This window comes from Chamaea fasciata, unplaced genomic scaffold (genome assembly GCF_029207755.1).
Source record: "Chamaea fasciata isolate MVZ Bird 193981 ecotype frontalis unplaced genomic scaffold, bChaFas1.0.hap1 SCAF_3, whole genome shotgun sequence".
In the NCBI taxonomy this organism is placed as follows: domain Eukaryota; kingdom Metazoa; phylum Chordata; class Aves; order Passeriformes; family Sylviidae; genus Chamaea; species Chamaea fasciata.
This window is the reverse complement of record NW_027094088.1, coordinates 11,700,372-11,713,748: the sequence shown is the minus strand read 5'-3', so window position 1 is coordinate 11,713,748 and position 13,377 is coordinate 11,700,372. Positions and strand designations below refer to the sequence as shown.

General features: G+C 45.4%; 1 protein-coding gene across 2 annotated transcripts in view; it reads right to left on the bottom strand.

Annotated features, from left to right (window-relative positions):
- Positions 1 to 13,377, bottom strand: part of LOC136286443 (sodium/potassium/calcium exchanger 3-like) — a 191,912-nt gene that overhangs the window by 109,374 nt on the left and 69,161 nt on the right. For both annotated transcript variants that reach the window (XM_066178026.1, XM_066178013.1), the window contains exons 7-14: positions 11,326 to 11,351; positions 9,695 to 9,748; positions 7,857 to 7,990; positions 5,121 to 5,281; positions 4,300 to 4,567; positions 2,563 to 2,729; positions 1,648 to 1,762; positions 674 to 786 (exon numbers count right to left, since the gene is read on the bottom strand). In XM_066178026.1, coding sequence (XP_066034123.1) covers positions 674 to 786; positions 1,648 to 1,762; positions 2,563 to 2,729; positions 4,300 to 4,567; positions 5,121 to 5,281; positions 7,857 to 7,990; positions 9,695 to 9,748; positions 11,326 to 11,351 — 1,038 coding nt within the window. The remainder of the gene's footprint in view (positions 1 to 673; positions 787 to 1,647; positions 1,763 to 2,562; positions 2,730 to 4,299; positions 4,568 to 5,120; positions 5,282 to 7,856; positions 7,991 to 9,694; positions 9,749 to 11,325; positions 11,352 to 13,377) is intronic.

The following is a 13,377-nucleotide window of genomic DNA, read 5'->3' as shown; positions in this document are numbered from 1 at the left end:
TCTCCTGCTTTTCCTTCTCAGAAGGAACCTTGCAGCAACTCTGGGACAGGGCTTGGCTCTTTTTTCACTTGGGAAGTAAAGGATAAGTTCATTGGTGTTGGATCGTTTTGTCTTAAACAGGAAAGCTCTGCAGAGTTTCCTGCTGAAGGTCATGCTCTGAAACATCCAATTATTTAACAGTTTCCTTCATTTTCCAGTGTGCTAACAGCTTAGTAATGCCACAATTTTTCTTAGCAAAAGCCCTACGGATCTCATCTATATTTTATATTTCACCTGTTTATCCCCTCTGCCTTATTAAAAACAGGGTCATTGGACTTGGAATTACTTGGAATTGGACAGGGTCATTATGGATCCTGTACATATATCTCTTAAATATATATCTTGGAATATATTCAAGAGTATGAAAATCCAGTCCACTCTAATAAGCTAGTTTATTTCAGCACAGACTTCTGTCTTCAAGGAAGAAATGGAAGTACTTGTCCTCAAAAGGATGGGAAATGTCCAGTGACAATTAATTTCTACTCCTCCCACATGGTAACAGAAAAAATTACCTGTTTTTTCAAATAAAATCCACAGAATTTTTGACTTTAATTTTTTCCTAGATAGATCCAGCTTATTAAAAATAAATAAATAAATAAATGATGACAATAATGTGAACAAATGTAGGACTTACGTATGAACCGTAATTCACTGCTAGGGTCTGCAAAGCCCATGGAAGGCCTAGGCCAATTAAAATATCAAAAACATTGCTTCCGATGGAGTTGGACACAGCCATATCTCCCATACCTGCAGGAATGGAAACCACATACAGTCAGACATGTCTAAGAAAAGTCTTGCTGCTGTAATCTGAGGCAATCCAGGCAATTTCCACTGATTAAGGCCAAGATTTATGGAAGATGCCCCTCATTCCCTCCCTTTCCTTTGCCACCATCATCATACAAGGCCAGCAGGCTTCAAGGGGCAGCCTGGTCCCCCTTCCATGATCATCTGAGAATTCTCTTCCACTAATCCTCTGCTGCTGAGGGGACCCACTGTGCTGGCTGTAATCTGCCAGCCCTCCGGTGCCATGTTCAGGGGCGCTTGTGACGCTTTACTATGACCATGACATGTGAGTTTCTGTACAGGATTGACTGCAAAAGGTCTTTGAGTCATCTGTTCAGCAGCTACTTATTTCAGTGAGGAGCCACTGGTTTTGCTCCCCAAAGCAGTACTGGCTACTTGCTTTTCCTCCTAACAAACCTGTTGTGGCTGGGGCCACAAGTATGGAGGAGCTGCTTTCCTTAAAAACAGTAGTATCTTCCAGTCCTTATGACTGTGAAGAAAAGCTGGAAGGTGACCTGAAAGATTTTTATGCCACTAAATAGTTCTATACTACTGATATTCAAATTAAGAAAAATACTGTGATTACTGAGGATGGCTTGAAGTTGACAATAATGCCAGAACTTGTTCCACACTGCTGTTGAGAACCTATTAACTGCTTTGCAATAGCAGCACAATTTATTTCCTTCTTTGTTTTTGTTTTAAATTCCAGGCTTGTGAAAAGAGCTCTGTATAGTCTCCTGTTGAGGAAACATCTGTGCTACCTGAAGAGGAGGAGAATGTCAGTACACACTTCCACAGGAGGATGCCATCCCTGCGATGGCCTACCTTGCCTGGCCACGATAAGGCTTGCCATGCAGTCTGGCACACTGGTTCCTGCTGCCAAGAAAGTGATGCCCATGATCACATCTGGAATTCCCAGTGTGTACCCAATGATTGTCACCTAAGGAGAGGAAATAAACTGTCAAGCTGTTTACAAGAATTAAGACCTGAGACCAACTTGGCCCAAATCTGGAAGATGCTGTGAGACAGCAGTGCAAACTCAACACTCAACATTTCCTTTAAATAGAGGCAGTGACAGGCTTTTTTGGTATATTCATCAACTGGCAGGGGATAGTATTAACCTGCTGTGTACCCTCTCAGGTTAGTTGTTCCATATATTTCATCCACAGTTTTCCTGATACTAACCTGGAAAAGAGACTGTATGGTCACTCACTACCCTGGGTAACAGTCTCTTGATCTTGGATTAAGTTTGTAAACATTATTATATACAAACACTAGCTAAGCAGACACAAAACCACCCTATGGTTCTAGTTCTGCAGGAATATGACTGAATGTCATGCTATTGTTCATGCTGAGTTCAAAGTGTTATCATTCACAACTCCATGTCTCTTGAGCTTGCTTGCTCCAAGAGAATGAAAAGTTATTGTGGCCAGATTGTCACTCAGCTCTCCTCACACTACCCTGCAGGACTGGGAGACATTCAACTGCAGCAGCTGTAATTGTTGCCCAAGGTAAAGAATCTGGATGAAATGACAGCCCTAAATCAAGTTCAAAGGCCATGGCTACTGGCCCCTAATTTTCTTCTCTGAGCATGGACAGGTCCAATAGACATAGAAGCAAGCCTACGGTTTCTCACCTCAAGATTCAGTTGTGTAGAACCTCCTATGCATTTCTCTAGACTGATAAACCCCCTCCTGTTGCTTCTCCCAAGCAGTGGTTTCCGGGTTAGTTGGTACGTACCATCCACACCATCATGTAAGAAAAAGCTGCAATCCACAGGGTAGAAGAAGCAAAGGTGACCATGAACCATTTTTCCAAGTGGGGTTTTTTACAGTTGGGCACTGTGAAGTACAGGACAAAACTCAAGGGCCACGTGAAGACCCACTTCAATATTTCTATCTTGCCAGCTGTCAAACAACAAAACAAAAGGAAACAATCACAAGTCACGTCAGCTGTATTTCAGAATGCTATTATTTTGTTAGCATGTGCAAGCAAGATACCAGGGACACCTCAGCCTGTTACGCCAACATGCCATTCCTTGTTCAGAAGATTATGATGTGATAGCAGATAGAGGGCAGAGACAAGCACAGGAGTACGAAGGGCCACCCTGAGAGTTTAAGTAATGGGTCAGACCACATGTGCTCCCCCTCCTCCTCAGTCAAGTTCTTACAGAAACCAGATAAAATTCAAGTCCAAGAAAGAGATCTGATCTACCTTCAATCACCTAATGGGAGGGCACAGAAAAGATGGAGGCAGGCCCTTCACAAGGGAATTAAAAAATTCCTTGCACAAGGGAATTACAAAAGCCAATGGACTCAACTTCCAATAACGGAAATTCAGAATAGATGCTACATTAAGTTGTGCATTTTCTCTTTTTTTTTCCTACTGTGGGGGTGGTCAAACATTGGAACAGGTACCCAAAAGTCTGTGGGATGTCCATCCTTATAGATAATCAAAACTCAACTGAACAGAGGCTTGGAGGGCCTGATCTAAGCAGGGGTTGGAACCAGAGATCTCCAGAGGTCCATACCAGCCTTTCACATACTATGAAAGTCCATAGGACACCTAAATTACTCTCTTTAAGGCTCAGGTCTTTTCCTCACTCAAACTACAGAAATGCTGTTTGAGTGAAACGTGAACAGAAGTTCCCAAAACTGTATCTTGCCTGTAAAGGGCAGGACCAGTCCCTACAGTATTCCAGCATGTCTGCAACACAGCAGATCTTGCAACCTACAGCAATTGCCACTCAAAGGTGGGACAGGGATACATTATGACCTCCCCAGGACCAGAGCCCTCATGTGGTAAGAGACACCAGGCTGGAAAAAGATCTCCATCCTGTAAGTGCTCAGCAGCCTGAGGCACATGTGCATCCTCACAAGTCATGCAGCTGCTTTGACTTTCTAAGGCCTCCATAGAGAACAAGAAGCACTGAGGCAGTGCCTAGTGCACAGCAGGAAAGCAGAGGCACTCTGTGTCTCTGCCCCACATCAGCATCACCAGTGCCTTGCCCACATTAGCACTACACTGTCCAATCAAGGTAAGAGCACAGCTCACCTCCCAGCAAAGGTATGTCTTAGCCATGGACACATCTGACCTTCACTCAGGCTCCTTGGCAGCAGCCCAGCCACCCTCAGCTTTCTCCACAGTGAGCAGAGATCCATCTCTCCAGGGGGTGAGCCATGTTTTGGGGGCAGAACACACCCTGTGGAGATTGCTGCCTCTCCCCTGTGACCCCCCTGCAACACCAGCACAGGGCCAAAACAGGAGCTGCAGCAGAGGTGTGCCCATCCCCAGGAGCCTGCACCCTGAGAGGCTCCTACTGCTTCCCAGTTCTCCGTTTCTATTACATGTGACCAGAAGCCTCACTGCAAAGTGAAAGCTGATGGAAGCTCTCAGAGACACTTCTACCTCTTCATGTATTTGCAATGCTTTCCAGCATATCTAAACAAACACCAGACAAACACAGGAACTTCTTACTGGGTAGGTCAAAAGGTGTATATGGCCCTTCATGGTCATCATCATCATCTTCTTCCTCTTCCTCGTCGTTTTCGTTGTTCTCGTTATCCTCGTTCTCATTCTTGTTCCCGGCCTCAGCCACGTCCTCGTCCCGCCGTGTGCCGTTCACCCCGCGCTCAGCAGAGTTGCTGGGGCCTGTTCCATTCTCCACCACATGCTTGATGGGTATTTTGATTGCTACTTCTGACTCACCATTGGTGTAAGTCCTGCTGTTGATTAGTCTCTGTCTCTGTAAATGAAGGCAAAATCTTGTTGAAACATAAGATTTTTTTAAATTTGAGATTTTTTAAGCAAAAGGAAAGGACAGAGAAAGAGAGATGTGTAGAATTCTTTAAAAAATTCTCTTTAAAAGCAAAAGGAATGATTTTCAACAGGTATGATGTGATGCCTTCTTGCAGACCACTAGATAAATCTCACACGTACAACTTTTACAAGGCAAGGTCTAGTGGCTGTGGAATAGACTCCAGGAGTACTCCAAGACCAGTTACACACTACATGCAGTCTCAGGGTAGTACCATATAATAAAACAGATCTATGCGGGGGGCACCTCCTGTGAGCAACAGCTACATGTAACATAACTGCATAACAACCTCTGCTAAAATCTCCACAGGGACAGAGAGCAAGGGATGATTTACTGAAATCCTTGTCAGAAGGATAAAATCTGGGAGACTGCTATCAGGGCTCCAGAAGAAACACCAGAGTTGCATTTCAAGCCAAACACTACTACAGGAAAACACAAATTCAGTAGGAGAAGGGCAGGTGGGGGGAGATAAAAGACACACCTCATTGATTAACATGCGGCTGGCCATGGAGAGACGTGTTTTGGGAGGGAAATGGCTGGTTATCATGATCCGGAGCCCAGCCTCGGAAAATGAAAGCTGGTGTGGGTAAGCAGAGAGCAGTTCATCAACCATGATCACTGAGGCTTTACGGTGGAAATTTCCTGCAGCCAAGGAACAAAAACAAATTGAGGCCTTCTTCCAGCAGTCTCTTCCTCTGCTTTATGTGGCTCTCAGAAGAATAAACCCATGGGTTCCAGAAGCTCTCTGCAAGAACCATTCCGTCAGCTACATCATTCAGAACCGGCCTCATCTGTCCTTAATTTCTGCCTTCTACACACTTCATGTTCCTGTTTACAAACAAATTGTCAACATGGTATCACCACTCATGCTCTTTACAGAGAACTAAATCTGCTCTGCACAGTTCATCATAGGCCTGCTTTAGGCAGACCACTGCTTCAACAGCAGCTATCCCACCAAGGCAGCTACTGCCAGTTGTAACCTGCACTTCTGTGAGGATATTGTCACCATCCATCACTGTGTTCCTGCAAGGTACCAACACAAATGAAAAGAAGGTTCCTGCATCCAGGGCTTGCAGCTCATAGCTGGGAACTGCCACTAAACCCAACAGCAAGTGCACGTGCCAGAGCAATCCACAGCATGGGAGCAAAGGGACAGGGAGACAGAGGCCAGTCCCTGCATCATGCTCCCACTGGCGCACAGTGCCTATGCCCACTGCCTCTGGGGTTCATCCTTCCTGCACCTGGATGACACCTTGGGCTGTGAATTCTGTGCCAGGACTGGGACTTGGCAGCAGGGAAACCTGAGACCTTACCCAACACACTTCTACACAGGTTTATTCACACCAGTGTTAAACACTGGCAAATGTTATGTGGCATTACCATTTTTAACCATCACTGCTAGTCTTACAGAAGACTATCTCCTCGGCCTTTATATTACTTTTTTTCCCTACTGAGGTTTCCATGGAATAGGGTAGATATGTGATCTCCTCCGTATTTAAAAAAAAAATACAAACCACCAACAAAAAACAACCAGACAGCTTTTTCTTGTGAGTTTTTCCACAGTGGCATTTGTTGAATGGCACCTGGAAGAACTGCCAAAACCAGAGATCTTCCTGTTTCAGATTAGTTGGTCCTCTATTCAGAGAAGGCTTCAGAAAAGGCCTCAGAAGAAAAACAGCGTCTGAAACCTCCACAGACCCCACAGTAACAGGTGCTGTTGGTGGCCCTGTGCCCCTGTGCCCCTGACTGTGCCCCTGACAAAGCAGCACCACTTGCCTTCCCAGGCCTCCCATGGCCCAGTGCCAAGGAAATACAGGAACAATCTGCAAGAAGATGAAACAATCCTTTCATCTTCCTTCCTCAGCCAGTGTGAGTAATGACAAGTGTACAAATCAGAAGTTACCAGCTGAGTATGCAAAAACCCATTGTGGGAACATTGAAACAAAATCCCACAATTAGAACTAACCCTGAGGCCACTGGGTAAAGTTGGATGTACAAGGCCTGAGTTTGCGCTCACTGAGTTTTCCCAGTCCCACTTTCCTGGTACAGAATTGCCAGCACAGTTCTGCTGTGGAGAGCTCCAGGTGACAGAGAGCCATCCCCAAGACAGCAGCTTCCCCAAATCAGAGTGCACAGCACTGCTGACAGTCATTCCTCTGCAACAGGCCTGTAACTGAGAGCTGGCAGACTCCAAGCATTTTCTGCTGCAAATAAACCCCACTACATTTCATGTTTAACTGCTTACTGTATGTAGACCATGCTTCTCAAGCCCCGTTTGCAGGAAAAGAGACCTTTTTTGGTTGGTTGGTTGGTTGGTTGGTTGCGTTTTTTTTATAGACTAGCTAAACGAAAGAGGCAGACCATCAGTGGTCAGAGACCAGGAATGATTTTGACAAGATGGAGCTTCTTCTCAGGCTAAGTCAGTGCCTCAGGGAAAAGGGAGATGTTATTCCTGAGGACAGGTACCTATATATCCCAAGCAGATACTGCACATGCTTGTTGATTGTTTTAAAGACAAAATAAATCCAATGTGAGTACAGTTTAGAACATCTTAGCAAATACAGACATTGAACTACTGCTGCTGAGTTATGGGATGAGGGAATTTTTTTGGGCTGAAGAAACACAACCATTTTTATCCATGATCATGACTAAAGTCAAACTGGAACAGATTTCAGCCAAAGTGAAATAACCTTAAAGACTACTTACATGGAAAAGTTGGGCATGGTAAAGCCAGCATGTGCAGTAAGAGTACAGTACACAGAATCCCTGCCCTCCCTTCAGTGGGGGTAAAAAGTGTACACTAGTCTAAGAAGGGCCTTTTTTCTTGTTCAGTTGACATCCCTTTGGAGTGGAGTTAAATTTAACTAGAGATGCTGTAAATGGGCAACTTCACTGCAGACTAACAGTGCCCACAGGAGGACTTAAAATGGCTGTAACAGCCGAGAAAAGCAGCCCCTGGGCTTGAAGGAGTCCTTACAGCCAAGCAGTTGTCCAACAGTAAGAATCTGCCACAGGAGACCTCAGCCACCTCCAGTGGCACAGGCTGTGGTGGCCAGGATCACCACACCATGCCCCCCATCTAGGAGAGGTGTTTCAAAAGGGCCACCTGCCCCCTCCTATTTCACGGCTTACAAGACAGCAGCAGTTCCCACCGTGTGAGCAGGGAGAGGACACCCAGAATGATGCAAGCAAGAGGCTGACTTACTGGAACAGTTACCTTTCTTTAGTAACACCACTGTGGCATCACAGTTGCTGGTGTCGTCCATTTCTGTGTTACTTGCTAAACCATTCACCATATTTGCAGAGTTTTTTGTCTTCCTCTCAAAGCAGTGATGTATGGTTGAGTTGTACCTGCACAAATGAAACAAACTCAAGATGTACCTTTACTTCTTGACAGTCTTCCTTTCCTAGCCTTGTATCCTGTGAAATACAGCTAAGGGAGGGAAGAAAACTCCTCCGGTCTTAAGGGATATCCCAGAGCTCCAGCTAAATTGTACATCACACAATCTCTCTGTACTCAGAAGGCTAGAAGGATAGAACCCACGGATCTTGAATGACATGCATGTTTATGTGTTAGGTGTGACGAATATTCTGTATCATGAGTAATCTTTGCTTGTCATAATCCAAATATATTTTTTATCACATAATCACACCGGAGTATAAGCATTATTTTACTGGGAGAACTCAACACAGAAACACAATACCTTATGCTAGATTCACCTCAACTTTGGCAGGGATGGGGAATAATCCTTGCTTCTTGGAGCAACCGAGAGCTGACATGAATATGAGCCAAGGCTCTCCCCATGACACTCAAGGGCAAGCAGAGACCCCTATAAACACCCAGCAGTGGTCCCTAACTAGGGTGACAACCTTTCAAGCTATATCCAAACATATCTGTAAAGTCTGTTCACATTACAACATTCTTTTTAGAAAAAAAAATTGCACACACTACAACTGTCTTGCTGGTCAGTTAATTGTTCCAAGAGAGCAGCCATCCTGCATGTCAAAATTTCAAATTATTAGATGAATTCTGACTTGTGTTCCCTTCAGCCAGCCTGAGTGTTCTGCTGTTTTCACTGAGAATTACTCTCACAATACTTACTCTATTCATAATTTCAAAACAAATCTCTAGTCTTACTTGCAGAGACAAGACCACTGGTGTGCTTGGCAGCTGGTAGGTTTTGTTGAATGTTCCAGTTTAAATCTGGGTTTCCTTTCCACTGGCTTTTGAAAACAAGACAGAAGGAGGGGAACCAAACAGCAGAAAAGACCAGTTTTACTAGCAAGAACTTGCATGGAAAAAGTCACACAGGCCAGATGCTCAGAAAATCACTGCCAACTGTGCTGTAGTTTTAACACGGGTCTCCAGGCAAGCAAGAACTGCTGCAGAGCTTTGCACCCATGAAAAGTAGACTGGAAACTCACTCCTGCTTATTTCCAAGTAGGGATGCTAAAGTGGAGGCAGAAGTGACTGTTTTGGTGGGACTTGTAGATGGATCTCTGCTCTGCCACAGGTTTGCTGCATTACTCTTGGTCAGTTCACACAGAATAAGATCCATAAAACACAGATTCACAGGATAGTTTAAGTTATAAAAACTTCCACAACCATCAAGTCCAATGTAAATTCAGCACTGCCAACCCCACTACTAAGCCATGTCCCTAAGCACCATATTTACACATCTTTTAAACCCCTTCAGGGGTGGTGATTCCACCACTGGCCTGGACAGCCTGTTCCTGCACCTGAGAACCCTTTCGGTGAAGAAATTTTCCCTAATTGCCACGCTAAACCTCCCCTGGCAGAACTGGAGGCTTCTTCTTCTTCTTCTTCTTCTTCTTCTTCTTCTTCTTCTTCTTCTTCTTCTTCTTCTTCTTCTCCTTCTCCTTCTCCTTCTCCTTCTCCTTCTTCTTCTTCTCCTTCTCCTTCTCCTTCTCCTTCTCCTTCTCCTTCTCCTTCTCCTTCTCCTTCTCCTTCTCCTTCTTCTTGTAAGGGCTAGGCGAGGCAAGGGCAGCAGCGAGCCTTAAAATTTAGATAAGCTGAGGGCACATTTGACTTACTTCATTATAAAGATGTAGATGATGTACATCAGCACTAAGACTAAGGACTCCCACCTGGAAACAAGAGCAACACATAAACTCATCAGAGCAGGGCGTGGCATCAGTGGCCTCTCTTCAGCCATTCCCTCATCTGCCATGCCACAAGCATGCAGAAAGGCTTGACCCTCCTGGGCTACCTTAACATTCCTCTGTAAAAAAGGGATGCATAAATAAAAGGTTCACACATCCATGCATGATACCTCCTTTGTTTTCTTGACTTCTGTGATTTTACTTGGCCAAACTGACCTGTTAGTTAAGAACAAGTGGCAAAACCCAGGAATTCAGTAAGCAAATGGCACACCCAAGGACGACCAACACTTCTGTGAGGACAATAACCATGGGATGTGGCCAAGGGAGGGGAGCAGCCACTCTGCTCTGCCTGCAGGGGTTTAGAGCAGGATGCTGGCCTTTGTAAAGCCAATAGTGCTGAGGCAACCTGAGCAAGGGGCAGCTACTCTGCTGCTACAGCTGCTGCATGAGCACTCAGAGTGCAGCAGGCAGGAGTTCAAACTGCTGATTAGATACTGACACGTTTCTTGCCTCTGCTGTTTCTGTGCCAAACTAATGGAGCAATGAAATTTGTATGAAAACAAATTACAGTATGACTTTTAGAGCTTGTTTCTAGGTAATCTTTTTCACTGTCCAAAATGCTGTATTCTGCTTAATTCTCCATGGCAAACTGCTCGTCTTTGTGGAAATCATCCATTATCAAACTACCGTATGCTAAACTCATGGAACACTTTCTCTACAGGGATTTGAGATATTGCACTAACTATTATCAGTGTCTCATTCCCTGCTTCTGAAGATTCAACACTCAGCTTTTGAATATTTTTTTTTAAGAGCACAGTTAAATACAACTGGCCCTCGCGTGAATTTCAGTTTTAAAAACCACACAAAAATCATCAAAGAAAACCAGGCCATTGCCAAGAATGGGTATTTGAAACGTGCCTCTGAAATGGGCAAGAGCCAGTGAGGGAAAACACCAGCCCAAGCAGCCTGACGCTCTCTAGTATTTGTAATCCAAATGGCACCAGCTGGGAGTGACACCAGAGCCAACACTGTCACCTCCACTGTGACCTCCAGGTATCACCACATCACCTCTGGGATGTGCTGGAAACAAAACCATGACACCAAAGCAACTTCAAAGTATCTGCAGCTTTCCTAGACTACCATACCTACTGCACTGCACTTTAACACATTAATAGGGATTTTTTTTTTTAAATTTCTTTAAACTGGCCATTCACTAAATTACAAAAAATCCAACTATACACTTACTTGTGACTGCTTGGGTGGCTCCTTCTGGCACATCCACAGCTCTGATGAGCACACTGTCATCCCCAGGCTGCTGCAGGGGATGCAGAGGGCACTGACTCCTGCTGCTGTACCAGGAACAGTCTCATTCTCCTGGGCTTTTTTCTCTAGCTCAAAAAAAATTAGTTATTCTAGCCCATCTTGTGCTGATATTTCTCACACAGCAGCAAATAGCTGCCCTGCAGAACCTTTTAGCTTTCTCCTTCTCTCCTCATAAACACTAATTATGGCAGGTTTTGTGGTATAACCAGAAAAAATGAAAAGAAAAGGGATTCACTTACCAGGAAACTCTTTCATCATAAATAAACTGTGGAGAAAAGATTTAAAAATAGCATGTTATACACAAAACCACAGCTGAAAACAGCTCATCACCTGAGCCAGGGGATAGAGTAAAGCAAGCCAGGGCACATGGCAATGGCATTAAGCTCAGATGTATTTCGGCACTGCCCTCCTGCCCAGCCTTTCAACTTCTCAACCCTTAGTTTTTCTCATCTAGTCAAGGCAAGCAGGTACTCCTTCCCAAATGCCACTGGATCCATGTGAAGCAGTTAGATGGAAGGCAGCGGTGAGCCAGACACAGGGCTGCACCACTCTGACCCACCTGGCTATCTCACTGGACATGGCCTCCTCCCCACCAGCTTCCAGCCACACACCAAGTGACCCGCCAGCTGATCCACAGCAAGCTCCACAGCTGCTGCCACATCCTGCTGGGCCCAGGGTGTCCTTCCCATCAGCTCAGGGCGACCACCACCCCAGCTGACTGTAGCTGCTGTGACAACCCCTTTGGCACATCTGTTGATGGATGGTGTGGCTTCCCCAACAGTGCTGTGCAGCCTCCTCCCTGAGGGAAGGATCATCACCATGGCCAGGGGCACGAGGGAAAGGTGTGTGACGGAAGGACCAGCACCATGGAGAGGGGTGTGAGCGAAGGACAAGCCGTGTAGGTGAGGGGTGTCACGGGAGAACCAGCAACATGGTGAGGGTGGCGAAGGAAGCAGCAGCACCATGGTGAAGGGTGGGGGAAAGGCCTGCACTGGCAGTGGCTAAAGGGCTGCACTGGCAGTGGCTGAAGGCTCACATGGGCAGTGGCTGAAGGCTAACACGGGGAATGGCTGAAGGGTTGCACCAGCAGGTGGCTGCCATCCTTTGTGACCAGGCCCTTCCCCTTGCTGTGCTCCGCCAGCCCTGCTGCTCTCCATGCCTCTGGTTCTCCTCCCACCACAGCAGGATGACTGCAGAGGGGACCCGCAGTGCTGGTGCCTCCACAGGAGGCTGAAGCTGAGGTCGAACGCAGCCCTCGTGGCCTCAGCAACAGGCTGTGGTCCACTCGGCCCTTCCAAAGTGCCAGCAGAGAAATGCATGCCCACACCAGGGATTACAGACCCACAGCTGACCCCCAAGGACAAAGGAAGGAAAAGGAACGAGACCCTAAAAGCACAGTGAACACTTCCCCTTGGCCATACAGCCGTAAATAGCAACTCCTGTGTGACACCCGGCACGAGGCAAGAGTTACACTGGTTACTGGAAGAAAACATAACCTCAAAATGTTGTAAATTAAGTTCCCAGCCACCATGATCTAACCTGACAACGCATGTTTTAGGTTACACTGTTTTGGTGTGATGGGATGTGACAGCGTGTGCATTGACTTCTGTGACTAAAAATAGAAACCATCTCAATTTTGCCACTCATGACTCTGACCATGTCCCTTCAAGTTAAGGATACACAGGCATCTTTTTCCTTTCAAGAGAATAAGGAGTAAGTTTTGCGAAACTCTACAAGAAGACAAGGCAGCATTGTAATATTATTATGAAGTTTAAAAGAAAATCATAGGGTTGAATCAAGATGAACTAAAAAGGGTAAATGTGGTTTATCCACTTCTAACCTCTGTGGTTTAGAGTTCACTCTCTCTCATCAAATGGTGGGGAGCAGCAAACAGCTCCTCTACTTCTTACAAGAGCACTGTACTTCCTTTTCTAGTGCAAATGGAGACAAAGTCATATTGATTTACCCTGCACAGTATTAACCTCTTTAAAATTGCTGTATCTCAGCATTGGAAGGAATATATTTATTTCCCCTCAGGTGTATTTATGATTAGTAAAGATACCAGTGGAGTGCAACTCTTAACACAGCACCACAGGCTATTGTTTAAAACACCATCAAAACAAATTTCTACAAACAATATAATTCTTCATGATTGATGACTCCATTCTAGCTGCAGAGAAGTCTCAATGCTGTCACATGGAAAAATTATCCCTGCAAACAAAGCACTGAAGTATCTTCTAAAAGGAGCACACAAATCTAATGAAGGGTGAACCATAGGCAGGTTACACTGT